General features: G+C 40.8%; 2 protein-coding genes across 8 annotated transcripts in view; both read left to right on the top strand.

Annotated features, from left to right (window-relative positions):
* The first annotated feature begins 2,234 nt into the window (after positions 1-2,234).
* Positions 2,235-27,243, top strand: part of ZC3H11A (zinc finger CCCH-type containing 11A) — a 43,923-nt gene continuing 18,914 nt past the window's right edge. The window contains exons 1-7 of one of the 7 annotated variants that reach the window (XM_053209658.1): positions 2,235-2,375; positions 2,873-2,934; positions 8,230-8,283; positions 9,699-9,758; positions 16,894-17,092; positions 18,212-18,331; positions 26,248-26,371. In XM_053209658.1, the coding sequence (XP_053065633.1) occupies positions 17,039-17,092; positions 18,212-18,331; positions 26,248-26,371 (298 nt within the window). In that variant the 5' untranslated portion in view covers positions 2,235-2,375; positions 2,873-2,934; positions 8,230-8,283; positions 9,699-9,758; positions 16,894-17,038. The other 6 variants (XM_053209661.1, XM_053209657.1, XM_053209659.1 and 3 more) reach the window with 6 other exon arrangements.
* Positions 3,174-9,417, top strand: ZBED6 (zinc finger BED-type containing 6). Its single transcript, XM_053209655.1, has one exon. It carries the CDS (start codon positions 4,114-4,116, stop codon positions 7,054-7,056), a length of 2,943 nt encoding a protein of 980 aa, XP_053065630.1. The 5' UTR covers positions 3,174-4,113; the 3' UTR covers positions 7,057-9,417.

The raw sequence follows: 27,243 nt of genomic DNA, 5'->3' as shown, positions 1-27,243 counted from the left end.
CCATTTGGGATGCCCCACAATGCCTAGCACAGCAACTTAAACTTAGGAGTACGTTTGGTGTAAGGTAAATGAGGATGGTGATAGTAATGAGAAGGAGTCTGTCTTTTCTTAAATGATCCATCACCCAATAGCCCTATTACCCACAATGTGGACTCATCTGGCATTATGACCCAAAGCCATAGGGCCTGAGGTCCCATCTTGATGTAAGTAGCATGTAGATTGCGGAGGAGAGACAAGGTTTGAAATGTATGGAGTTACAAGCTAGTCTGCGGAAAATTCAGTCATCACGTGTAAAATTGGAAGGGAAAAATCCAGTCGTCACTAATACCTACAGTAGCAGGCGTCCAAGATAGACCCCCGTGATGTCTGCCTCCCATTATTCATACCCTGCTGAAACTTACTGCAAAACAGCTTTACAGAGGCATTGGGAACTGTTAAAAAGAAGCCAGGCCTCTAAGCACTGACAACCATTAAAAAATATTCAAGATACATTGTAAAGTGGGGGGGAGAAAAGCAAACTGCAAAACAATATGCATAGCGTTGGCTTGTTCATATCTCAAAAATACTGTGTTTCACTCATTCTAAAACATATATCCTTTCAGCTGTTCATATCTCTGATCAGTGGCTGGTCAGAGTTTAATTGGCGGGTTTTTTTGTCTTAGAGTTCCGTAAAATAAGATGTGTCTTGGGGTGCCTGGGTGGCTCAGTCAGTTAAGCGTCCGACTTCGGCTCAGGTCACGATCTCGCGGTCTGTGAGTTCGAGCCCCACGTCGGGCTCTGTGCTGACTGCTCAGAGCCTGAAGCCTGTTTCAGATTCTGTGTCTCCCTCTCTCTCTGACCCTCCCCCGTTCATGCTCTGTCTCTCTCTGTCTCAAAAATAAATAAACGTTAAAAAAATTAAAAAAAAAAAAAGATGTGTCTTACAATCAAGGATCCCTTAGATTTGATGAAATATGATATAACTATATCCAGTATACCAATCAGACCAGGACTGGAGCTTGTAAAGCCCTAGCCTGAAAAACCCTTCAACTGTGTGGCAGGCCTTCTGCTAAGTTGAAACACCCTAGGTGTTGTGGCACAGACAGGAATTGGTTACCAGGCACCTGCTTGGCAGGCCTGGTTGACATGGCAATCAGAGTATTGTCATATAAGGCAGGGATGGGACTGGGATTCTAAGGTGCCTTCTCACTATGAAAGGAGATTAAAAGCCCAAGAGTGAGGAGCCCCCGGACTGCTCTGACCTGGACTGGCTGAGGCTCCCACACCAAGCTGGTAGCTGGCAGAACAAGCCTAAGAGGAAATAAAAGGTGCCTGCAGTCCCATCCGCTTTACTGTCAAACGTATGCTTTCTTAGTAGCAGCACTGTATCCTTTACCCAAGTTTGGTAAAATGTTGCCATCGAAGGAAGTTCTGTTGAGCCACCAACCCAGAGGGGATCTTGGGCTCCTACTGTATCAAGAGTAATGGATTTAGATATATTTGCACACAAAAGCGTTAGAATATATGCTAAATTAGTGAGAGATGATTTTGCAGGAATGAAATTAACGGAGAGTTAAACGTTCTTCAGTTCTGTGTTATTTAAAACTTTTAAAAACGACTTATATATTTCTCTTATAATCAGAGAAAAAAAGGTAAACATTCAAATTGGAAAGTAAAGGATAATGTTAATAATGGAGTGGCCAGATGTTTTTTCCCTTTCCGTACTCCAACCGTCATGAACTTTGTAATGAGCATGAATTATTTTTTCAATATAAAAACATAAAGAAACCCATCCAAACTCAATTTCACCTCTTCAAACAAAAATAAATGCACCGATGCTTCCACGCTGCGTGGGGCAAGCAGTTTATTTCTAAATTAAAACTATACACGGTTGAGGCGATTTATTCATGAAGCAAATTCTTTGGTAAGAATACACTGAGGGCCTACTGTCTATAGACACAGTTCTCGCGGCTTTCGCGCTTATTACCTCACTCAATTAAAAATGAAAAGAAAAACTTTTTTTTTAAACCAAAGACGGTTTCAAGAAACCCGTAAGTTCCTGAAACGCGTTCCTCGCCAGGGAAGTTACCCCGCGTCCTAGCGCCTCCCCTCTCACGTGACCCTGCGACTCGGGGAAGCCATCTTAAGCCTCGCCTCACAGAGGAAACTACATCTCCCAGAATGCTTTCTCTTTGCGTCGTGCTGGCACTTTTACTGGCCGGGTCCTAGAGCTGAGCCTGTAGCCAGGCGCCATCTTTGACGCTGGCAGTCTTGGATTTCTGCTGGTGTTGCTGCTGTGAGGACGGCGGGCGGTAGCGGCTAAGAAAGAAGAAAGACGTGGCAGCAAGCGGGAGTCGGGGACAGTGTCGGCGGTTCGGTAAAGTTTCTGTTCTCTGGTAACTAGACCCGTTTTTTGATTCCCGGTGGCTCGGGGCAGGGGAGGTGGGGGAGAGGGCGAGGGGAGTGGCCGCGGCCTCCCCTCGCCCCCGGGTTGCGGCCTAGCCCGGGAAGTCAGAGCGGGTCCTTTGGCCCCGCCGTAACGACCCCCCCCCCCTTCCCCCACCTCCGGCCCGCCGCCCTCGCCGGGGCGAGCTGGGAGCCTCGGGCTCCCGCTCACAGTTCCCGTCCACCCCACCCCCACCCGCTGCACCCCACCCCCACGGCGCCTGCTCCTTTCCCAACAACCTTCCTCCCCTCCCCCACATCCGGTGTTGGCGAAACCGTAGGAGCCCGCCGCAGCCCCGGAAAGCCGGCTTGTTCCCGACTCCCGAAGAGAGATCTGACACTGGATCGCTTTCTTCGCGACAACAGTTTCCCCAGTTTAGCGGTCCCCCACTGCCTAAATCAAACTGAGTGCCAGGAGCTGAATTTACCTACTCTCATTCCTCTCCAGGGTCCCACTACTTGGGAGACACTCTCAAACTCCACATACAGAAAGCCACCGACCTTAATCCGGTATCCTACACCCCTTCCTTACCTTAATTAACTCCCACCCCAGCCCTCCGCATCGGAGTCAAGAACAACAGGGACACTTCCGTTCTCCTTGTAGGATTGATGAAACCGTAATGAAGAACACCCCCTAAGCTCCCATAATCGGTGCGGATTCCTATGGGGAAGGCCCATGTTGTTGACATCTTGCAGGCCTTGGTTCTGGACCTTGAGAAGGAGGCTGTGGAACTAGTGATAGCGATGCTTTTTAGGGTAAATGTATGTAGGTGTTGGGGGAAGGGGAGGGATCAACCGAAAAGCAATGAAAGTGGTTTACAGCTCAGATTTCAGTTCTTGCTGCTCCCATAGAGTTCAACTCGTGAGTTACTCCTTTATAGGCAGTAAAGCTTCCCCAGTCTAAAAATGTGGCAGAACGAAATTTGGATTAACTCTTGATACAAACAGTAAATTGAAAATGCAGCTTGTGAACCTTACAAATTTATACTCCCAAATCCCTTTTTTTTAGCCACCCGCATTTTTAAAAATTGAATTCTTGTTATTTAGAGCTGAAAGGGCTCAATTAGCGTATGCTGTTAATGACCAGTATGTGGAGTTTGCTTTATATTTCCCGGATTTGACTTTTTGGGTTGTATTGTCAAATCACAGTCCTAAATGATGAATGTTGAATGATGCACTATGTTTTTGTTTAAGTGAGGTTTCCTGAAATGAAATAATTTCAGAACTAAGGGAAATTGATGTTGCTACCATGACGCATCCTAAAAATACACATTTTAAAAGCTGAAGGCATTTCAAGCAGAGATAGTTCTTGATGAACCAGAGAGAACATGGACCTGGGATTTGGAAGACCTGGCTTCTAGCTGCTGCTAACTCTATGACTCTGGGAAGGTGGCCCTCAGTTCCTTTTTTTCTATAACACGAAGAGATTGGACTGTTTGAATTCAGATTCAGAACTCAGAAGCTGGAAGGGATCATAAAGCCCTATAAGAAAGAGTTTGGGAATGTTCTCCATTGCTGTCACTTTTCTTCCAAAAATAACCTGGCTTGGAAGTCATTGTTCCCAAGGGAATTTGATTCCCCATCGAAATTGGAGACAAGGTGATGCGATTAGAGAGGAACAGCTGTATTTCTGCTTGAGTGATAAACCCACTAAGAGATTCTGGTACGAATTTTGGAGACATAAAGAGAATGAGTGTATGTACCTTAAGCGCACCAGTTTCCTCGCTCTCTCCTGGCCGAAGATGCAACACTTTTAGCGGTGCTGGGATTCTGGGATGTGTTCCTATTAATTCTAACACAGATGAAGATGATGTGGTAGAGGGGAAGATGGTGGCCGAAGGAATGGATAAAGAGGCAAAATTGCCTGCTAAAAAGAAAAGGAAGAAGGGTTTACGGATCAAGGGGAAAAGGCGAAGAAAAAAACTGCTCCTTGCAAAAAAGTTTAGTAAGGATTTGGCATCTGGGAGGCCTGTTGCGGATGCGCCTGCTTTATTAGCTTCCAGTGCCCATGAGCAGGATGAAGAAAGTCTTTTCGAGAGCAATATAGAGAAACAGATCTACCTACCCAGCACCAGAGCCAAGACCTCCATTGTGTGGCACTTCTTTCACGTTGACCCCCAGTATACCTGGCGAGCTATTTGTAACCTCTGTGAAAAAAGTGTCAGCAGGGGTAAACCAGGCAGCCATCTGGGGACATCTACTCTACAACGACATCTGCAGGCAAGGCATTCACCTCACTGGACCAGGGCCAACAAATTTGGAGTCACTAGTGGGGAGGAGGATTTTCCTTTGGATGTGCCTTTATCTCCCTCTTCTGCTGGAAGCAGTGGAAGCTTTGAATATATCTCTACTGATCCATTAGATGAAAACAGAATGGGTAAGAAACGTGATAAATCGGTATCTGATGCCCTGAGGGCAGAAAGAGGGAGATTTCTCATCAAAAGTAACATTGTCAAGCATGCCTTAATTCCCGGGACAAGAGCCAAGACATCTGCGGTTTGGAATTTTTTTTATACTGATCCTCAGCACATCTCAAGAGCTGTGTGTAATATATGTAAACGGAGCGTGAGCCGGGGTAGGCCAGGTTCTCACTTGGGAACATCAACGCTTCAACGACACTTGCAGGCCACACATCCCATCCATTGGGCCGTTGCCAACAAAGACAGTGGTGCGGTTGGGAATGGATTAGATGAGACTGAGACTGAGAGAAATGATCTCTTAAGCGATCCTCTGCATGGAGAGAAGTCTACAGGCAACCACAGTTTAACAGCCGAGGACCTTAGTGACTCTGATTCAGACGAACCTCCTGTATTAGAGGTGGAAAATAGTAGAAGATCTGAGAGTCCTAATCCTGTTGCAGAGCAAGACACTCTGACCCATGCACAGGAGAGAGACACAACATATTCCGAAAATTCAGTCTCAAGTCAAATAAGTCAGGCAATTATTCAGATGATTGTGGAGGATATGCATCCTTACAACTACTTCTCAACCCCAGCCTTTCAGAGGTTCATGCAGATTGTGGCCCCCGACTATAGATTACCATCTGAGACTTACTTTTTCACGAAGGCTGTACCTCAGTTGTATGATTGGGTCAGAGAAAAAATTTTCTTAACTTTGGAGAATGTTCAAAGCCAAAAGATCCACTTGACTGTGGACATCTGGACCCACGACCCATCCACGGACTATTTCATTGTGACTGTACACTGGGTCTCTTTGGAAACTGCACCTTCTAGTAATGGCAGGACCCCCAATTTTAGAAAGTGGGCAGTACTTTGTGTGACAGGTTTGGCCAAAGACTGTTTGATAACCAACATTTTACAAGAACTAAATGACCAGATTGGTCTGTGGCTTTCTCCTAATTTCCTCATTCCTAGCTTCATTGTTTCTGACAATTCTTCTAATGTGGTACATGCAATCAAAGATGGTGGTTTTACCCATGTGCCGTGCTTCCTGCATTGTTTAAATATAGTCATTCAGGACTTCTTCTGTGAGCACAAAAGCATTGAGAATATGTTAGTAGCTGCTAGGAAAACCTGTCATCATTTTAGTCATTCAGTCAAAGCTCGTCAGATACTGCAAGAGTTCCAAAACGATCACCAACTCCCGTGGAAGAATTTGAAGCAGGATGAAACTGGCCATTGGATTTCTACCTTTTATATGTTAAAATGGCTCTTGGAGCATTGCTATTCAGTTCACCATAGCCTTGGCAGAGCCAGTGGAGTTGTGCTCACCTCCCTTCAGTGGACTCTAATGACTTATGTTTGCGATATTCTGAAACCATTTGAGGAGGCCACCCAGAAAGTGAGTGTCAGGACCACAGGATTGAATCAGGTGCTACCCCTAATCCATCATCTACTTCTTTCTCTGCAGAAACTCAGAGAAGATTTTCAAATAAGAGGTATTACTCAGGCACTCAATCTGGTGGACAGTTTATCTCTGAAACTTGAAACTGATTCCCTCCTGAGCGCCATGCTCAAATCCAAGCCTTGTATCTTGGCTGCTTTGTTAGACCCTTGCTTTAAAAACAGTTTAGAAGACTTTTTCCCTCAAGGTGCTGATTTAGAAACTTACAAGCAGATCCTTGCAGAAGAAGTTTGCAACTATATGGAATCTTCAGAGGTCTGCCATATTGCGACTTCAGATGCTTCTGGTCCCTCAGGCATCGTAGGAGCTGATTCGTTTACCTCATCTATAAGAGAAGGCACCTCCAGTTCAGGGTCTTTTGATAGCTCAGCTGCAGATAATGTTGCCATTGGAAGCAAAAGCTTCATGTTTCCTTCTGCCATAGCAGTAGTGGATGAATACTTCAAAGAGAAGTATTCAGAGATCTCAGGAGGTGGTGACCCTTTGATTTACTGGCAGAGGAAGGTGAGCATATGGCCAGCTTTGACCCAAGTTGCCATTCAGTATCTAAGCTGCCCCATGTGTAGTTGGCAATCTGAATGTATCTTTACTGCAAATAGCCAGTTTCATCCAAAACAGATCATGAGCCTGGACTTTGACAATATAGAACAGCTGATGTTTTTGAAAATGAACTTGAAAAATGTTAACTATGATTATTCTACATTGGTTCTGAGCTGGGATCCTGGGAATGAAGTTATTCAAAGCAATGAAAAAGAAATATTACCTTAATTTCTTTTTCCTTTTTCCATTTGAAATGGGCAACTTGTTGCTATGTTACTGTATCCTAATTGCTATAGTTGTTAAACATAGTTACACTAATTATTCTTAATACACACATCTGGGGAAACCTGAAAACACAAAGAGTGCTGAAAATTCCTCAGAGGTAATAATGTTGACAAAGTGAAAATTAAAAATTTCATAGTAGTAACTCAATATAGCTGTCACTTGAAATTTTGTTTATACCAATTAAGAGAGAAAAGGTATTTTTTAACTTAAAAAATATAGTGCAGCATTGAAAGGCTTTAGGCTATTTCTGGCTGGTAGATTGAATTGTAATTGGTTTTAAGTAAAAAAAATTTCTCCCATCATGGGAAATTTGATTTCTCTGAAACCAATGAAATTGAAGGGAAAACATACTAAGCTGGTATTCCTCCCCGTCTCTCCCATTTTTCTGTTCCTTTAAAAACCCTCATCCATACTTACAAGTTGGCAAAAACAAAACTCACGAAATTTGGAAATTTCTAATTGCCTCCTCATACTGGTCAGCTTTACAATTTCAACTTACTGAGTGTGATAGAGTTACCCTTTATATTTAGGGATTGGATCTAAGTAAAAGGGGAACATTAGAAAACAATTGGGAAAAATTACTAAAATTACTTTTAGTCTTTGAGTTGCCTTTTTTAAGCTTTATAAAATAGTGGGAAGATAATAAAATAAAGATTGTATGGGTACTTTTTACACATACGGGCAAATGACATAATAGGTTTACAGAAATTGAGAAAGATTGAATGGGAATTGGAATAAAAGCCCCAGGAGCATACTTTTGACAAATGCAGTGTCCGTGTCCCAAAGAATGTTTCTCATTGTAAGTGATCTTAAGTGTCTTAAAATATATATGCTGAATGATCCATAATATTGTATTCTTAACTGTGAGATTGGTTTTTGGCTTTTAATCTTAGCTAAACATAAGCATTCAGTATTTTCAGGTGTTAGGAATCACTGCCTCACTGGTAAAATAAGAGAATTGATCTCAGTGACCTTTAAAGTCCCTTTCCACTCTCAAAGTATGTTTCTGTGGTTGAGTGGGAGGCCAGAGAATGATGACTTTTAGTGAAAGTCTATTACAAGTTTCAGACTGAATAACTAATGTAAGATCCCAATTTTTCCTTTTTTTCATTTTAGATTTGGGGATATTCCCTGCCCAAAAATTTCCTGGAAAATTGACTAGTATTAAGTGTGAGTAAAAGGTGTCCACTTTTTTTTAAGTTTTGATTTTAGTTTTGTCTTGGATAGTATTTGGCAAGATTTAGCCTAGAAACTATGTAGTACTTATTACATGAGAATCAAAATTGCTTTGTTACGGGGCTGGTTTCAAAATTTAGAACTCATTTCTCTGTATCAAAATTGTTCTTTTTTTGTTTTTGGGGTTTTTTTGTTTTTTTTTGTTTTTGTTTTTGTTTTTTTTTTAAATTCTTAAATGGTAAATGTACCATTGTGCAATGAAATTTCAACTCCCAAAGTTTACCCTTTTACTAACTGGAGTAAATGAATAATTACAAAGTCTTTAGTTGTAGCCATCATTTGTTAAAAAAAAAAAAAAAAGAAAAAAGAAAAAAAAAATCGGGCTGCATAAGCAAGCCTTTGCAGGGCCAATATTGAATGTCATGCCAGTGACACTGGTGTTGCTGTAAAAGAAGAAAAAAAAAATCTTCCCTTGGATAGAAGCTTTCTGTATTTTGACAGTCCCAGTTCAGGATGGCTATAATGCTGCTCTGCCTTCTACAGCTTGCTGCACCACTCTGTAGTTACTCGATAACTATACGTTTCTATCTTTTTTGGTTAAACACTCCCTGAAGATGATAAAGATGATAATGATGTACATACATCCGTATTAGTATTATACACATTGATACATGTGTAAGGATCTCCCTTCATGTTTACTCTGTGGGCTGGGCGAAATTTAGTGTAACATATTGGTACACATCATGATACTTTGGTATAAGAGTAAGTTCACTATTTTTATAATGAACCCAAATCTGAAGGCTTTTATAGTGTATTTTAAAAGGGAAAACTTACCCAAATGTTTTATTTCTACACATTTGTGTATGTGTGTGTGTGTGTGTATAAGCCAGTTAGTATGTATGTATATGTATATTATATACATAAAACACTATATTTTTTCATACAAGTATGCTTTTATTATACAGATAATAAAGATGGGGGAAGGTTTCTGTTTTTTTCTTAATAGGTGAAGAAATCTTGAAGACCAGAAATTGGATCTTATTGAATTTTGGTGTTCTTTTTCTTTTTTCTTTTTCTTCTTTCTTTTTAAATTATATTGTTCGGCTATGGAAGATGGATTTTTTTTTTTCCCAATAATCTTTTGAATCTCAAGTTCATCTTTAAATGAACTCTCTTTTTGTTGGTTTTTTGTTTTTGTTTTTGTTTTTGAGGAGATAACTAACCCTAGCTGTCTCCAGTATGACAAAGGTTATTCAAATGGACTTAATCTCCCAGTAGTTGGGAGATGTTTTAAAAACACCTCCTGTGTTTGAATTGTGGCTGAGAGGTTTCCTTGGCAATGTGAGGAGGAAAATTCTTTCTGCCTCATTATTATTAATTCATGGATTGAGTGTTGGTTCGACCTACAGGCGTAATAGATTGGAACTCAGTGAAGACACAGAGGTTCCTGTTGAGAGCAAGCAGCTAATGTAAGTGTGGGAATGGGGTTTTTCTTATTAAGGGAGTGAACATTTTTGTAATTTAAGGCATAATTTCCTGGGTCAGTAAGAAATTAAAAAGCCATTGTCAAGCCATTTTTTTCTTGTAATTATTTACAAGCTTTTGGTTTGGGGATGGAAAAACTCCCCCCCCCCCTCCTTTTTTGATAATACATGCACATTATTAAAAAAGTAAAAACAATATACCACCTAATAGTAAGAGGTGATTCCATGTCCTCTTAAAAAAGTACTATCAAGGGCGTCTGGGTGGCTCTGTCGGTTAAGCGTCCGGCTTCGGCCTGTGTCTCCCATCTCGCCGGTCCAAGTTCGAGCCCCGCTGTGGGCTCTGTGCTGATGGCTCAGCTTGGGACCTGTTTCAGATTCTGTATCTCCCTCTCTGCCCCTTCCCCACGCATGCACTGTTTCTCAAAAATAAAATAAACATTACATTTTGTTTTTGTTTTTAATAAAGCACTATCAAAGGGTGCCTGGGTGGCTCAGTCAGTTAAGCATTGGACTCTTGATTTCAGCTCAGGTCATGATCTCATGGTGAGATCAAGCCCTTCATCTGGCTCTGCACTGGGTATGGAGCCTGCTTGAGATTCTCTCTCTCCCTCCCCCTCCCCTTCCCCAGCTTGTGCGAGTGCTTTCTCTCTCTCTCTCTCTCTCAAAAACACCATCTGTAGTTTATCATGACATAGTTCCATGTCCCTGCACGTAGATCTGCCTCATCTGTTTTTTTAATGACGTGATAGTGTTCTTTTATATGGAAGTGCTGTAGTTTAAGATCTCTCACTGATAGACATTTGGGGCTTTGCCATTAAAAAAAATAATAACCGTCCATCCAATTAATGGCCCTGTACACACATCTGTGTAAACTCTTCCCCTAAAAACAGTTTTCAGATGTGAATTAATACAATTCTCTAAAGAGGGTGTACTAGTTTACGTGAATAAAGATGTTTTTTGAATTTGTAAAAGTTCTTTTTTTTTTTTTTTTTAATGTTTATTTTTGAGACAGAGACAGAGCGTGAACAGGGGAGGGTCAGAGAGAGAAGGAGGCACAGAATCTGAAACAGGCTCCAGGCTCTGAGCTGTCAACACAGAGCCCGACACGGGGCTCGAACTCACGGAGTGTGAGATCATGACCTGAGCCGAAGTCGGCCGCCCAACGGCTGAGCCACCAGCGCCCTAAAGTTCTTGATAACTTTAATGGTGATGCTAGGAAAGGTTCGCCCCCACCCCTACTCCCAGCCCAACCTGAGCCTATTAAAAACATATCACTCATTTAGGGGCACCTGGCGGCTGGTTAACCGTCTGACTTCAGTTCAGGTCATGATCTCATGGTCTGTGAGTTCGAGCCCCACACTGGGCTCTATGCTGATAGTGTAGAGCCTGCTTCAGATCCTCTGTCTCCTCTCTCTGCCCTGCCCTTGCTCGCTCGGACTTGCTTTCTTTCTCTTTCAAAAGTAAATAAACATTTAAAAGAAAAATACCATGCATTTATTTTCCAGTGCTTGGTTATATTTTTTACATTAATAATGTAATCTAGAACTACCCTATGACACTACTAGATATTTACCCAGAGAACACAAAAATAGTAGTTGAAAGGGACACATGCACCCTAATGTTCATTGCAGCATTATCTGCAATAGCCAAATTATGGAAACAGCCCAAGTGTCCATTGATTGATGAATGGATAAAGAAGATGTGGTAAATGTATACAATGGAATATTATTCAACCATAAGAAAGAATGAAATCTTGGCCATTTGCAACAACATGGATGGAGCTAGAGAGTATTATGCTAGGGAAAATTAGAGAAAGACAAATACCACGTGATTTTACTCATGGAATTTAAGAAACAAAACAAAGGTGGGAAGAGAGACAAATCAAGAAACCGACTCTTAACTATAGAGAACAAACTGATGGGTGGGGGAATGGGTGAAATAGGTGATGGGAATTAAGGAGTGCACTTGGGATGAGCACTGGGTGATGTATGGAAGTGTTGAATCACTTTTGTATACATGAAACACTGTTCATTGACTAATTGGAACTCAAATAGGAACTTAAAAACCAAAAATGTAATCTAGGGATTATACTAATGTGGCATTGCCTCTCCGTCCCATAAACAGGGCAGCTGTCCTTTTTGCCGAGCACAGTTATCAATTTAGAATCTTTATTAGTATAGAGCTTTAATTAGCGAGCTAAAGCCTCTTTGCTCTCTTTGCTTTTATTACCCTGGAACCTTTTTGTATAAAGCAGAAGGTTTTTTTGTTGTTGTTTTTTCAAATGGGAGGCCAAAGTTTTTTAAATTTCAAATGCCACTTTTTTCATAAGTCACATTTATCCATGGACTTGCTTGAATTCTGTGGATCTTACATTCACTTGTTTGGGAATATTACATTTAAAATGTTCTATTTCACATCTGTAATAGCATAAGTCTTGTTGTTTTTTCTTTTCTTTTTAACGTTTGTTTATTTTGAGAGAGAAAGAGCACGAGTAGGGGAGGAACAGAGAGAGAATCCAAGCAGGCTCCTTACTTTTGGAGACTTACTATCTAAAACTTCCAAGTCCCGAGATCTTGAAATGTACTTTGAAAGGACGTATCTAAGGTCATAATCTTCCTTAGAATTCTGGTGCATAGCATTTTGTCTTTCATCATTTAGAGATTCAGATGATGTCATGTCAAGTCTGATTTTCTTTGTTGTCAGTCTGCTTTTTCCTAGAAATCTGTGTGATTCTATCTTCACTCCTTGGAATTTGACATTTTCAGCTTATCTCTGGTACAGTAGAGATATCTTTAAGTTTTTTTTAAGCAATCTGTACACCCAGCGTGGAGCTTGAACTCACAACCCTGAGATCAAGAGTCGTACACTTCACTGACTGAGCTAGCTGGGAGCCCCAGTAGAGATGTCTTTAAGGAAATTTTCTGCCTGGCATTTGATGAACCCCTTTTAATTTACAGACTCAGGTTCAAAAAAAAAAAACTCAAGTTTATTCATTGTAGGGAAATTTTACTGTATTTTATCATTATCTCTACCAATTCCATTCTTTTTTTTTTTTTTTTTTTTTAAGATCTTCCATTGTATAGAAATTTAATCTCCTGGAATTATTTCCATGTTATATACATTTTCTTGTGTTGATGTCTTTCCGCATTCTGGAAGATATCCTGACGGTGATACTGTACAATTGAGTTGTGTTTTTCATCAATGTTTATTCTGCTTCCTGTTCTTCTTTTGAAATCTCGGGGGAAGAGGCTAGAAATTTGCGTTTTCTTATTTTTTGCACTTTCTTTTGCTTCTCCTCTGTTTCATAGCAATATATTCATTTGTATCAAGCTGTGTCCTTAGCATGAAGATTTTAAAAGAATTTCTTTTTCCTACATTAATTCAGGAGTAGGATAGATGAGTTACTCCTCTTGGCTTCCTTTCACTATTGAAAAGTAACCAGGTTTTTCTTGGCATCATGAAAAGTTTTTTTCTTTTAAAACTTAAGAAATTTATCAGTGTGCATTTTGGTTTTAGGTCCTTGCAAAGTTGGGGTAGTGCTGATAACTGTCAAGTTTTGTTTTTTTAACTCTGGAGATGGCTTGTTTTGTTTTGGGCTGTTTTCTTGAATAGCAGTTATATTCTTTTTTTTTCCCCCTAGTGAAAGTTACAGAAGTTCAGTGTGTAAAACAGATATATGACGGAGCTGTTCTGTTGAAACATTAGTAAGGCAGTGCCCATCTACTCAACGTTCAGTCTCCGTGCTCTGTGCCCCTGTGAGGGAGTTTTGCAGAGCCTAACTAAAACAAACAAAAACCACTGTAATTTGCAACAATTCATGCTGTTTTGCTGTTACTTCTTAAGTACCATTTTGTTTGATTGGGATGTTTTCAGGAATGAAATTGACCCCTGAACCTTTTATTTTCCTATCGAAAATTTTTTTCTTTTGTAAAACGTTTTTATTCTTGTCTCATTAATACTTTCTCTTTTTGTATATGTATCATTGTAATTATTTGGATATCCCTTAGAGACTTGATCCCATTTGAGGTAGTGTTTTAAATTACCTTTTGGTGTACCTGCTATTACAGAATGCACTCCCCGTGTTTAGGGTCAGGGGAATCCTACTAGTGGATCAGTGAGGTGCTATGAAGGGTCCGATCCTTGTCCAATTCTGTAGTGGATCTGTGATGGGCAGGCCGGTTAGGACAGACTTACATTTTTTATTGTCCGTGTTGCATTGTATTAGAAAATTTAATATTCTCATGAGCATAAAATAAAATATAATAAATAGCCGCCTGTACTCCGGCCAATCACCCTGGTGGTAACTACTGTTAATAGTTTGGTCTATGTTCTTCCAAACTTCCTGTTGCTTCATCTTCACCGACATTTAGTGCTGTCAGTGTTCTGGATTTTCACCATTCTAAAAGGAATTTGCAATTCCCTAATGATGTATGATGTTGACCATTTTTTTGTGTGTTTATTTGCCATCTGTGTATCTTTGGTGAACTGTCTTTCTAGATCTTTTGCCCATTTAAAAAACGTATTTTTTTTGAGAGACAGAGCCTGTGTACTTGAGTAGGGGAGGGGCAGAGAGAGAGGGAGAGAGGATCCCAAGCAGGCTCTGCACTGGCAGCACAGAGCCTGACACGGGGTTCAATCCCACCAGCTGTGAGATCATGACATGAGCCGAAATCAGAAGTCTGACACTTAACTGACTGAGCCACCCAGGCACCTCTTTGACACTTAACTGACTGAGCCACCCAGGCACCCCTTTGTGCCTGTTTATAATTGGTTTGTTCATTTTCTTATTGGTGAGTTTTAAGTGCTCTTTTTATATTTTGGATACCAGTCCATTGTGAGTTATGTATTGTTGCTTTTTTTAATGTTTTTTTTTTTTTTTGAGAGAGAGACACAGTGTGAGCAGGGGCTAGGGAGCAGAGAGAGAGAGAGAGAGAGAGAGAGACGGAGACACAGAATCCAGAGCAGACTCCAGGCTCCGAGCTGTCAACACAGAGCCCAGTGTGGGGCTCGAACTCATAATGAGATCATGACTTGAGGCAAAAGTCGGCCGCCTAACCAACTGAGCCACCCAGGCGCCCTTCAGTTAGTTAATGTTTTGCAAAGATTTTCTGCCAGTCACTTGTCTTCCGTTTTCTTTTCTTTTATGTTTATTTCTGAGAGTGAGAGAGACAGAATGCAAGTGGGGGAGGGGGAGAGAGAGAGGGAGACACAGAATCTGAAGGAGGCTCCAGGCTTCAAGCTGTCAGCACAGAGCCTGATGAGGGGCTCGAACCCATGGATTGCAAGATCATGACTTGAGCCGAAGTCGGACATTTAACCTACTGAGCCACCCAGGCACCCCTTTGTGTCCCATTTTCTTAATGGTGTTTCCACAGAAGCCTCACCAGAAGCACCTTTAACATTCATATTTCCCGCAGCAGTTTCTTCTAGGCTTTTCTATGGCGTGCCTCCAAACTCTTCTAGTCTCTATTCATGACCCAGTTTCAAAGCTTCTTCCACATTTGTAGGTGGTTTTTCAGCCACACCCCATTTCCCAGTACTCAAATCTGTATAATGCTACATATTATCACGTCACATGGAAGTACTATAACTTTTTAAAACGACTCCAGTTTTTGAACATGTGGGTGTTTTTTTCATTATTAAAAGCAAAGTGATGGTGAACTTGATAGAATATTTACCTCGGGATAAATTCTAGAAATGAAATTGTGCATCACAGCATATGCACATTTAAAGGTTTTAGTATATGTTTAGTGGCATTCTTAATTCCTAACCTAGGTTGCTGATTTCAAGGCTGGTTTTTATTGTGGTCTGCTATTCTTGGATTAGGATTATTCGTGGGAGATATGATTGAGTTTGATTTCATTTCAAGTTGTAGATCAGTGTTTCTGAAACCTGGTCTTCTGGTGTATATGAATTTATAGAAACCCTTTCCAAATTCTGGCAGGTGCTCTTACCGTGTGTTTTTATTTCTGTAGAAGCTTTCTTGAGTACTTCACTGTGAGGGCCAGGGTATGGCAAGAGCAGAGGGTGGGGTGTTGGTAGTTTTGTGTATTTTATGGAAGGAATCCCGAGGACGACTTGCACCTTGTTATAATTGGTGTGCAACTCTGTTTTTGTCAACTGTGATTTCTTTTTTTTTTAATTTTGCCTAATTTTTTTAAGTTTATTTTTGAGACAGAGAGAGGCCATGTGTGTGAGTGGGGAAGGGGAAGAGAGAGACTCCCAAGCAGGCTCCACGCCATCAGCGTGGAGCCTGATGTGGTGCTGGATCCCACAAACTGAGATCATGACCAGAGTTGAAATCAAAAGTTGGATGCTTAACCCACTGAGCCACCCAGGCGCCCTGGTGTGCAACTCTTTAGCCATCTTAATTCCATAAGCTAGCTCTACAGATGTATTCAGGGGTAATTGTTTCATCAGTTATTCTAGTGAGACAGCTTTTCCTACCTACTTGTATACTTTTGAATTAAAAATGCTTGTGAAAATATTGGGACTTTTGTCAGATGAAAAAAACCTAGTTTGTCAGATACGTAGATTTAGCAAATATCTTGTGTAAAATAACGTAAATCCCATCAATAATCTAAAATTAGATTAGTGGGCCATCCGGGTGGCTCAGTTGGTTAAGCGTCCAACTTTGGCTTAGGTCATGATCTTGCAGTCTGTGAGTTCGAGTCCCTCATCGGGCTCTGAACTGACAGCTCAGAGCCTGGAGCCTGCTTCGGATTCTATGTCTCCCTCTCTCTCTGTCCCTCCTCTCTTGTGCTCTGTTCCCCACCCCCCCAAAAAAATAAATAAACATTAAAAATAAAATAATAAAATGTAGATTATTTATTGAATTAGCAATGCTAATTTTATGCTGAAGTCATGTAATGAGCACCGTAGAGAATACGAAAGAAGGGCATGGCTATCCTTAACAAAAATTTTACATTATAAATGAGAAAGTATAATATTCACATAAGAATAAAATACTAACCAGTGCTCACTAAGCCCTGCACAGGTAAGGACATATTCATGCAATTAAAATTTGGTTTTAACAGTGTGATCTCAGTCAAGGTGATTTGGAGGAGGAAGTTGGCAGAATTTATCTGAAGTACTTTAATTCATTGTCTCCTCATTTTAGGATTGCATTTTAAAGACGATTTCTGTGATTGAGTGGTCTTTTGGAAGATTAAACCCATTTCAAGAGGACTTGGAGCTGGTCCTCGCCTTGAGGAAGCAGTGGCTTGTTTTCAAGAAGCCACTTCTAATCTGAGGATCTACCCAGCATGCCTAATCAAGGAGAAGACTGCTATTTTTTTTTCTATTCTACATGTACCAAAGTAAGAATTGGCATCTCTAAATCAGTTCTTTCTACAGTTTCTCTAATAAAATTTGATAAGATTTACCCAGTATACTAAGTTTTTATGTTTTGTTTTCCTCAACTGTTTATTGTCTGCTACCTGCTACCATTGTTTAAAAAGAGAATCGCACTCCTGGGAGACTTCCATCGTTCATCCTTGTTTTTTCTCCTCTCGTATGCTCTTCACTGCCCTTCACATTCTACAAAAGTGGAAAGGTTTACAGCGCATAGGCATCACTCACTGTTCTCTTATTGATAATTAATCTGTTCGGGGCGATTTCAGAATGAGGAGCGCTTTGGCCCAGCTTGCAAACTTTGATTTTATTTACTTTGCATTAAATGAATGTGTGGGTTGTATTATAGTTCTAGAAACTATCGTGGGTTGAATTTGACTTTTTTTCTTCAGCTTTCCTGCTGAGTCATCAAGCCATTCTTCTGAATACGCTTTTGCAGCATTTTTTGCTTTTTCTGTGTCCAGACTTCCTGTTTTTCTGCTTAATTTTTCTGCGGCTTCATTGAGATCTATCCACTTTTCTGCGCCTTTATGACTAATTCTATAATTGTATATGTTGCTAAAAAAACCTTTTTTAAAATCATCTTGGTGCTGTGTTTAAAATGATCAGTTTTGAGCAAAGCCCTGATCACATAGCAGGTTGCACAGTAGTAGTGTTCTGTTTAAGATATTACCATTGTATAAAGTATATAATGAAGCATAGAATTAAACTGAAATCCTAATCTATTAACTTTCTGATTTTCCATCAAAAGCTAGTTACACAAGTCAAGATGTATGAAACGGTTTTGAAGAACTGTAAAATGTATTTTTAAAGTGTACCACTTTAAATACTCCCACTTATCTTTTTGAACCCCATCTCTCAGCTTATGTCACTTATGTTATAAAATCAGATGAAGGATACTGTCACGGAAATTATAAATTTGTTGACCTCAGATTGTTCTTGTCTTCCCCCTGCACTGTTTTCTACCTTGCCTGTCTCCTTACTCCTTTGTGTTTGTCTAGATGCCAGGAAACTGTTACAATGAACATTTCACGTAGGCTCTGTTTTGGTACCACAGTTCTTTTCTGTATTCTCTTTGTTTACAGGGTGACAGCTGTCCATTCCGTCACTGTGAAGCAGCACTAGGAAATGAAACTGTTTGCACATTGTGGCAAGAGGGGCGCTGTTTTCGACAGGTGTGCAGGTTTCGGCACATGGAGATTGATGTAAGGTTTCAGTTTGTACTGTAATATGTAGTCTGGTGTTGTGATGGGCCAATGCAAAATACAGGGGGGAAATGACATTTTATGTAATATGCAGGTTACATTTTTTTTTTTTGATGAGATAGTGAAATTTCTGTCAATGCTCACCTAATAACTTGATATTTTGGAGTATTGGTATCATTTTCTAGGAGGCAGTTTGGTAATCTGTCGAAAGTGTAAAAATTTTGTATGTGTCACTGGGGAGTATTTTTCTATGTTTATTTTAAAACCACCTCAAACTTAGAGGAAAGCTGCAAGTACAGTATAAAATGTTTTTCTGAGCCACTTGGGAGTAAACTGTCACCTCCAAATACGTTCACGAGTATTTCCTACAAACAAGAAGGACATTCTCCTACATAACCATAATACAGCCATCAAAATGAGAAAATTGGGGCACCTGGGTGGCTCAGTCAGTTAAGCATCTGACTCGATTTCAGCTCAGGTCATGATCTCGTGGTTCATGAGACTGAGCCCTGCATCAGGCTCTGTGCTGACAGCATGGAGCCTGCTTGGGATTCTCTCTCTCTCCTTCTCTGTCTCTGCCCCTCACCTGCTCTCACGTACACATGCACATGCGCGCTCTCACTCTCTCTCAAAATAAGTAGGTATATGTTTTTTAAAAATGAGAAAATTAACATTGGTATATTACCTTCATTTAATCCAGAAACCCCATTCACGTTTTGCCATTGTATCAGTTACATCCATTAATGCAGAAGGAGCAAGTCCAGAATCTAGTGTTGTATGTAGTTGTCCTCGCTCTCATTCTTCCTCAGTCTAAAACAGTTGTTCAGTCTTCTTTACTTTTCATTTGCCTTGACATTTTGGTAGGTATAGGCCAGGTATTTTCTAGAATGTCCTGCAGTTTGGGTTTGTCTGGTATTTCCTCATTACTAACTTCAAGTTATGTATCTTTGACGGGAGTATTAGTTCTTCTCATTGCATGTCATTAGTGACACAGTCCTATAGTCTTTAATTATCCCATTACTGGTGATGTTAAATTAACCCTGATCCCTTCATTAAGGTGGTACCAGATTGCTTCACTATAAAGTTTTTCTTTTTGTAACTAATATGTGTTTTGTGGAGAGGTACTTTGAGACCCTGTCATTGCCCCATTTCCTACCAAACTTTCCGTTTTTTCCACTTAGTTACCTATATTTGTGTGAACTCAAGGTTTTCTCTTTTATTCAATGTGTTACACTCCATTACTATCATTTTTTTTTATCAAGTTGACCCAGATTTGCCCTTTAAGCTGACTTTTGTGTCCTTTTGATGTTTACATCATTCTTTGAACACCTTTTTGCTTTCTAGCCTAATAAGATTTTTTATTAGGCTCATCCTGTATTTTTCCTCCTCCAGCCCTGGAATCAACCATTTCTCTAAGGACCCCTGGATCCTATTAGTGAAGAATGCTATATGTATATAGAAATAAGATTTGGGTAGCTCCTGGAGTCTCACTGCTTCCAGGCCTGCAATGGACAGAACAGGGGAGTATATAAGTGTATTCATATAGACACATTTACCTCATTATTTATTTTTTATGTCTGTGTATTGAATCAAGAGTTCACAAAGATGCCTTCAGTTCACCAGCACTGCAGGGTTTATTTAGTCTAGGCTCTCCTTTTCCATACTTGTAACTCTCTTTTCCAAAAGTAAGAAAGTCGCTTCCCACTGTCCTTAACATCAGCTGATTTTATCAGTGCCCTGGTTCCGTAAGCCAGTGTCATATCACAGCCTCCTCCTTCCTCTCAGGCTCTGACATCACACATGAGGCTGCTGTTCTTCCACAGGGACATCTTGCTCACCTTGTGTTGGTTCCGACAGCCCTGTAACAGGCCTTGTTCCTTGCTCCACCGTGAGGACCTCATCTTCACCATGCTTGGACCCCAACATACTGCTCCTCTCCCCGCGAATGCCCTTTTCACACCTTTGGTCTCTGATATCTGTGTTGGAGAGCCCTCCTATGTGAGATGCCTACTTTCTCACCCTGCGTGTATTCGGACTCTGTAGCAGGTCCCCACTTGGGAAGAACCTAGCTTCCTTACCCTGCTTGGTCATTGCCCATTCTCCGCTGGCCCTCCATAAATATACACTGCCTATCCTACCCTGGGATCCCTTCTGCACGGAAGCCTTGCTCACCCTGCTTGGGCTCCATCACTGTGCTGGCCACCCTCCCAACTCCTTCTGGGTTCTGACACCTTAGGCCAGTTCCACCTTGTCACGTGATGCCTTCCTCATTCAGTCAGACTCCAACACCCTGCTCTGGGCCACATGCCCAGCGTGAATGCCTACCTCTCATCTCTCGGCCTCACCTAATGCCCTTGGACTACATTGTTTGAGGGGAGGTGGGGAAGGAAGGAAGACTGACCATGCACTTCATATGCCTGGGGTTACAGAGCTACTCCAGGTAGGTTCTAGATTTATGGCCTCTTAACTGCATTCTGTGCTGCCTATCTTCCAAAGAGCAGGGAATTCACTAAATAAATTCAGAGAAATACTCTGCAGCTTTTGAAAATTAACGTAGTACTGGCAAAGTATAAATTGGCACAACTCCCTAAAAGGCGTGGTGTGTCAGAGTCTCTAAGAACATCTACATTTAGAGGGAAAGCTGGGTGGCTCAGTTGGTTAAGCGTCAGACTCTTGGTTTTGGCTCAGGTCGTGATCTCACAGTTTGTGGGTTCAAGCCCCACTTGTCATGCATGCTGACAGCACGGAGCCTGTTTGGGATTCTCTCTGTCTCTCTCAAAATAAATAAATAAACCTGAAAAAAAAATTTACATTTAGATATACTCTAGAACTCATCAGGAGACTAAGCATATAGTTGTATTTCATGGCTAAGATTTATTACAGTGATGGGGAGGTACACTGATTATAAATGAAAAAAAGACACAGGCAGAGTCTGGAGGAATCCATGTGCGGTTTTCTTTTATGATCTCCCTCTCATGACGGGTCACATAGAGCACACACTTCCCTGGCAATGAAAGTGCAGCACTACGTGTGGGATGTTCCTGCCCAGGGAAACCCATTAGAAACTCAGCATCCAAGATTTTTAATGGGGCTAATCATGTAAGCACCCTCTACCTATCACATTCCAGAACTCTAGACTCCCAGAAGGATGGCAGCCTAAGACATGTTATTGGCACAGTCTAGGCACCGTGATCAATTAACTGACTAGGAACATTCCAAGAGCCAAGTTCCCACATGCCAACCAAGGGCCAACTTAGCAAGCAGGCTACCTAAGGATAGCAGTCTTTGGGCTGTATCTTCAAAAATACTGTATGCTGGGGTTTTGTTTTGTTTTGTTTTGTTTTGTTTTGTTTTTGTGTTTTTAGCTTTGTGTCATCTGTGCTCATATGTGCAAAAGAAGATAGATGCAGAATTACTCATAATTTGTAATGATAAGATATGTGAAATAACCTAACCCTCATTTAAAATAAATTTGCTACAATTAGGAGCGTCTGGGTGGCTCGGTCGGTCAAGTGTCTGGCTTCAACTCAGGTCATGAGTCTCATGGTTTTGTGGGTTCGAGCCCTGCGTCAGGCTCTGTGCTGACAGCTCGGAGCCTGGAGCCTGCTTCGGATTCCGTGTCTCCCTCTCTCTCTGCTTTTGCCCCATTTGCACTCTGTCTGTCTCTCTCTCAAAAATAAATAAAACATTAAAAAAATTTTGTTAATAAAGTAAATTGCTACATTCATACAGTGGAGTACTGGACAGCTGTTAAAATTTTTTAAAAGGGAAACTTTATTGATAAGATTGGGATATATTGTCAGTGAAAATGCAAGGGGGTAGAATAAAGTGCATAATATGCTACCATTTGGTAAAAAAAAAAGGAGAAGAATTTATATTTGTTTTTCATTTGCATATGTATTTTTAAAATCTCTGGGGGTATAAAAGAGAAACTTAAAACATGGGTCGTCAGGGAGTGGGGACAGGAATGGAAAAGAGTGTTTTTACTGTAACCCCCTCTACATGCAGTTGATTTTTATTATTCATGGGTTCCATGTTTGCAAATTCACCTACTTGCTAAAATTTATTTGTAACCCCCAAATCAATACTTGTGGTGGTTCATGGGCCATCTGCAGACATGTGCAAAGCATTGAAAAACTTGAGTCACGTGACCTACACACTCCCAGCTGAGATGGAACAAGGTGACACTCTGCTGGCTTGTTTTAGTTCTCATACCATTAGCAAGTGTCCTTTTTGTGGTCTGTTTAAAGCCACGTGTTTTGCATTTTTGTCCTTTTTCTTGGTGATTTTGCTGATTAAAATGGTTCCCAAGTGTGGTGCTGAAGTGCTGTGTAGTGTTACTAAGTGCAACAAAGTTCTTAAAGTGCCTTATGTAGAAAATACCTGTATTAGATAAGCTTCATTCAGTTGTGAGGTATAGTGCCCTTGGCCTTGAGTTCTGTGTTAATGAATACACTAAAAAAGGTGTCTTTAAACACAAACACCCGTTCAACCGTGCTGTATTGATTATTTGATAAAAATGTGACCAGAGACTTGCAGGAACCTGACTAACTTAAACTCTGTATTTCCCTTAGGAGCAGTCGGGTTCACTATTAGCTAATTTAGTATTCGTAGTGACTTCATAGAATCAGCTGTATGTCTTTGGACCATGTGCTGTATTACCTTTTAAATATTAAAAAAAAATTCTGTAGGGGAATGTTACTAGGGAGGATCTGTTGCTAAGTGAAAAGTGGGTACACTTATATGGAATACTTTTAAGTTTTTAAGTATACATGTAGACATTTATAATTTTTCTTCTTCTTTTTTATTTTTAAATAATAAACTCTAGACCCAACATGGGGCTTGAACTCATGACCCCAGAATCCAGAGTTGCTCTACCAACTAAGTCAGCCAGGCACACCTTTAGTTATAGATACAGATATAGATATATATTTGGAGAGAGAATTCTGTATTTCTTTTTGGGTAATAGCATAGCAAGCATTTATTACCATTTTCCAAGTGGTTTTCATCGTGTATTACTTTTCACTTAGAAACAAAATCCAGTGGGGTGCTTGGGTGGCTTAGTTGGTTAAACATCCAACTCTTGGTTTCAGCTCAGTTCTTGATCTCGAGGTCCATGTGTTCGATCCCCACATTGGGCTCTGTGCTGACAGCTCAGAGCCTGGAGCCTTCTTCACATTCTGTGTCTCCCTTTCTCTCTATCCCTCTCCCGCTTGTGTGTTCTCTCTCTCTCTCTCAAAGATAAATAAACTTTAAAAAAAAAAATTTTTTTTTTAACGTGTTATTATATTTTTTAAGAGACAGAGAAGGACAGAGCACGAGCAGGGGAGGGGCAGAGAGAGAGGGAGACACAGAATCAGAAACAGGCTCCAGGCTCTGAGCTGTCAGCAGAGAGCCCGCCACGGGGCTTGAACTCGTGAACTGCGAGATCATGACCTGAGCCAAAGTCAGACACTTAACCGACTGAGCCACCCAGGCGCCCCATAAATAAACATTTTTAAAAAAAGAAACAAAATCCAGTAAGTGTGTTAAACAGAGCAAGTAAATGTCATGTGACTATATACATGTGTCATGTATATAGAGGATATCATTACGGAAGTCATCCAGTAATTTGAAAACTGCTTCCAGGAAAGAAGTAAAAACTTAAGCAAAGACAGACCCAGGAGCATTAGGTTCTGCCTTAAGGAAGGAGTAATTGAATAATTGTTACTTCTGTCTAAAAGAGAATAGTACTATTATGCTTCCCTTTTGCGTGTGCCAGGAGACTAATACATTCTGTCCATTTCTTTGAAACGTAAAGGTTTTTGCTGTACTGTTTATTTTTTTTAATTTTTTTTAATGTTTTTATTTATTTTTGAGACAGAGCATGAATGGGGGAGGGCCAGAAAGAGAGAGGGAAACACAGAATCGGAAGCAGGCTCCAGGCTCTGAGCCATCAGCCCAGAGCCCGGCGCGGGTCTCGAACTCACAGACCGCGAGATCGTGACCTGAGCTGAAGTCGGACGCTTAACCAACTGAGCCACCCAGGTGCCCCTTTGCTGTACTGTTTAAAAATAGGTAATTATAGGGGCGCCTGGGTGGCTCAGTCAGTTGGGTGTCCAACTTCGCCTCAGGTCATGATCTCATGGTTCATGAGTTTGAGCCCTGCATGGGGCCCTGTGCTGACAGCTCAGAGCTTGGAGCCTGCTTCAGATTCTGTGTCTCATTCGCTCTCCGCCCCTCCCTGCCCTTGTGCTCCGTCTCTCCCTCAAAAAATAAATGTAAAAATAATAAATAAATAAATTAATTAATTAATTAAATAAAACGAAAATAGGTAATTATACATGTGGCAGTAAACTCAGGACATCAGTTTTGTAAGTACTTTTTTTTTTCTAACCGAACTGCTTTTCAGAGATGTTGAGCTAATTTTCATTTCCATTATCAGTACACAGGGCTGTATGATTCTTCCACATTCCCACTGACACAGTGTGTTATCAAATAATTTCTCAAAATCGTCAATTTTTATCTTTGCCCTTTTTGCTACATTTAAGGATCTTTTTATAATGGTAATTGTTTTTGTTTCTCTCTCCCATATTTTTAGCTTTCTGAAGCAATGCTGCTATTCTTTCCTAGAATTTTTTTTAATTCTTGAGAGAGAGTGAGCACACCTGTGTGCATGCTCGAGGGGGAGAAGGGTGGAGGGAGAGAGAGAAAAAGAGTCTTAAGTAGCCTCCCTGCCCAGCACAGAGCCCGATGCAAGGCTCCACCTCACAACCGTGAGATCGTGACCTGAGCCGAAATCAAGAGTCAGATGCTGAGCCAGCTGAGCCATCCAGGAGCCCCACTCTTCCTACAGTTTTAAACCTTAGGTTGCTTATTATGATGAGCGATCCGACATAATCCAACAGATGCAGTTCTGTGTTCCCCCTTTATCTCTTGACTGTCGCCAACTGTGCCCTCGAAACTTCTCACTAACCTGACTGCTCTACCACGGAGAAATTTTACCTGTTTTGATCTCTACATCAATGCAGCCACACAGTGTGTACTCTTCTTGTGTCTGGCTTCTTTCCTTTTGCACTGTCATGTTAAGTGTAGCAGTGGTTTATTCCTTCTGTGTACTGGGTAGAGTGCTCTTGTGTGAAAAAACCACAGTGTATTTATCCATTCTGGTGTTTGTGTACATTTGGTTTTCCATTTTGGAGCTGTTAACAAACAGTATTGTTTTGAACACACGTACACATCTAGCGTATGCATTAGCAGTAATGTATGTATTTCTGCCGAGCATATATCCTGTGACGCAGCAGTTTATTCTTGATGTGAGGGTATTTCTTTCCTCGTTCCCCTTCAAAAGGGTGCGGTAGCTTGTGAAGGAAAATACCAATCCTTAGTGTGTTACATGTGCCTTCCTTGGAGAAGTCACAAAAGGGAAAATCAATCTCAAAGCTATGAACTCGCAGCTTCAAATAATAACTGCAGTTTAGTGAGTCCTTTCTACATGCTGAGTGTTTCGTGTACATTATTTCATTTAATCCTTACACGAAACTTAAATAGCTACTCTTATTGCCATTTTATAGCTGAGGATACTAAGACTTAGAGGCATTAAATTACCTGTCCACCATCACATGGCCAGTATGTAGCATAATGGTATCTTTGATTCCATAATCTTAACTAATATATTATCCTGCATCTGTAAGTTAAGTGTAGGCATTTAGAGGTTCTAGGATGAGACAACAGCAGAGGAACTACTTCCCTACCCACTTCCTCTCCCCATCAAGCATGAAGAGCGTCACTTTCAGCAACCCTCTTGCTCACAGTCAGCTCACATACCTCAGAGTTTTGAAGCCTGTGATGAACTTTATTGTTCAGAAAACAAATGACCAAAGTAACACAGGTCACAACTCATTTTTTATTTGAAAACAATGTGTTTTTTCCTCTAGAAAAAACGTAGTGAGATTCCGTGTTACTGGGAGAATCAGCCAATGGGATGCCAGAAGCTGAACTGCGCTTTCCATCACAACAGGGGACGTTACGTTGATGGCCTTTTCCTACCTCCAAGCAAAAGTGAGCTGTGTTTTTAGTTTTAAAAGAATAGTTACTATTTAATGAACACCTGCTGTGTGCAGTATATAGAGTACTTTACATACATGGCCTTTTAGTCCTGCAAGAGAACAGTTTTATTTCCACCTTATAGATGAGGGAGCTGAACTCTTCTTTAAGGTTAAATGACTTACACCTAGATAGCCCTGCTCATAAACCAGTAAGTATCATAAGCTTTTGTCGCCAAAAGCCATGCTGCCTCACAAATGTTTCTCGGCATGACAGTTTAGATTACGATAGCTTCATTTCCCATTTTCTTATCAGACCCAATGAGTTTTCCAAAAGAAACTTGATTCTCCAGGCCAGGGTTCAACAGAACTGGCCCCCCACCTGTTTTATAAAATAACCTTCTATTGGAAGGAAGCCATGCCCATTCATTCAAATATTTTCTATGGCCAGATTTTATGCTCCTGCTGCAGAGTTGAATAGTTGAGACACAGTAGTCTGCAAAGCCTGAAACACTTACTGTTCCAGCTGTTTACAGAAAGGGTTTGCCAACCCTGCTTAGGTGATTAAAATTTGATGGCTACACATTTTGGCCTCCGTTTAAGAGAAAAAAGTGGCTTTGCTCCTCTCTGGTTTGGTTCAGAAGTGTTATATCTACTATCTCTTATTTGCTGAGCAAAAAGCCTCAAATTTCAGTATTAAAATTAAATATCTAGAATTTGCAACCAGTTTTATACGTCTAGCCTCCAGATTAGTCTGTGTTTTGAATACCTACTTTGAGTGTGTTTATGTACAGTGAGGAGTTACTAGCTAAAAGCCCTGTTTTCCCTCCCTGGGAGTGTGCAACTTAATTGTGAAAATGCGGAAATCGGGTATAAAAGGACATAAGT

Source organism: Acinonyx jubatus, chromosome E4 (assembly GCF_027475565.1).
Source record: "Acinonyx jubatus isolate Ajub_Pintada_27869175 chromosome E4, VMU_Ajub_asm_v1.0, whole genome shotgun sequence".
In the NCBI taxonomy this organism is placed as follows: Eukaryota; Metazoa; Chordata; class Mammalia; order Carnivora; family Felidae; genus Acinonyx; species Acinonyx jubatus.
The sequence above is the reverse complement of the archived record's forward strand: the minus strand, read 5'-3'. Positions and strand labels throughout refer to the sequence as shown.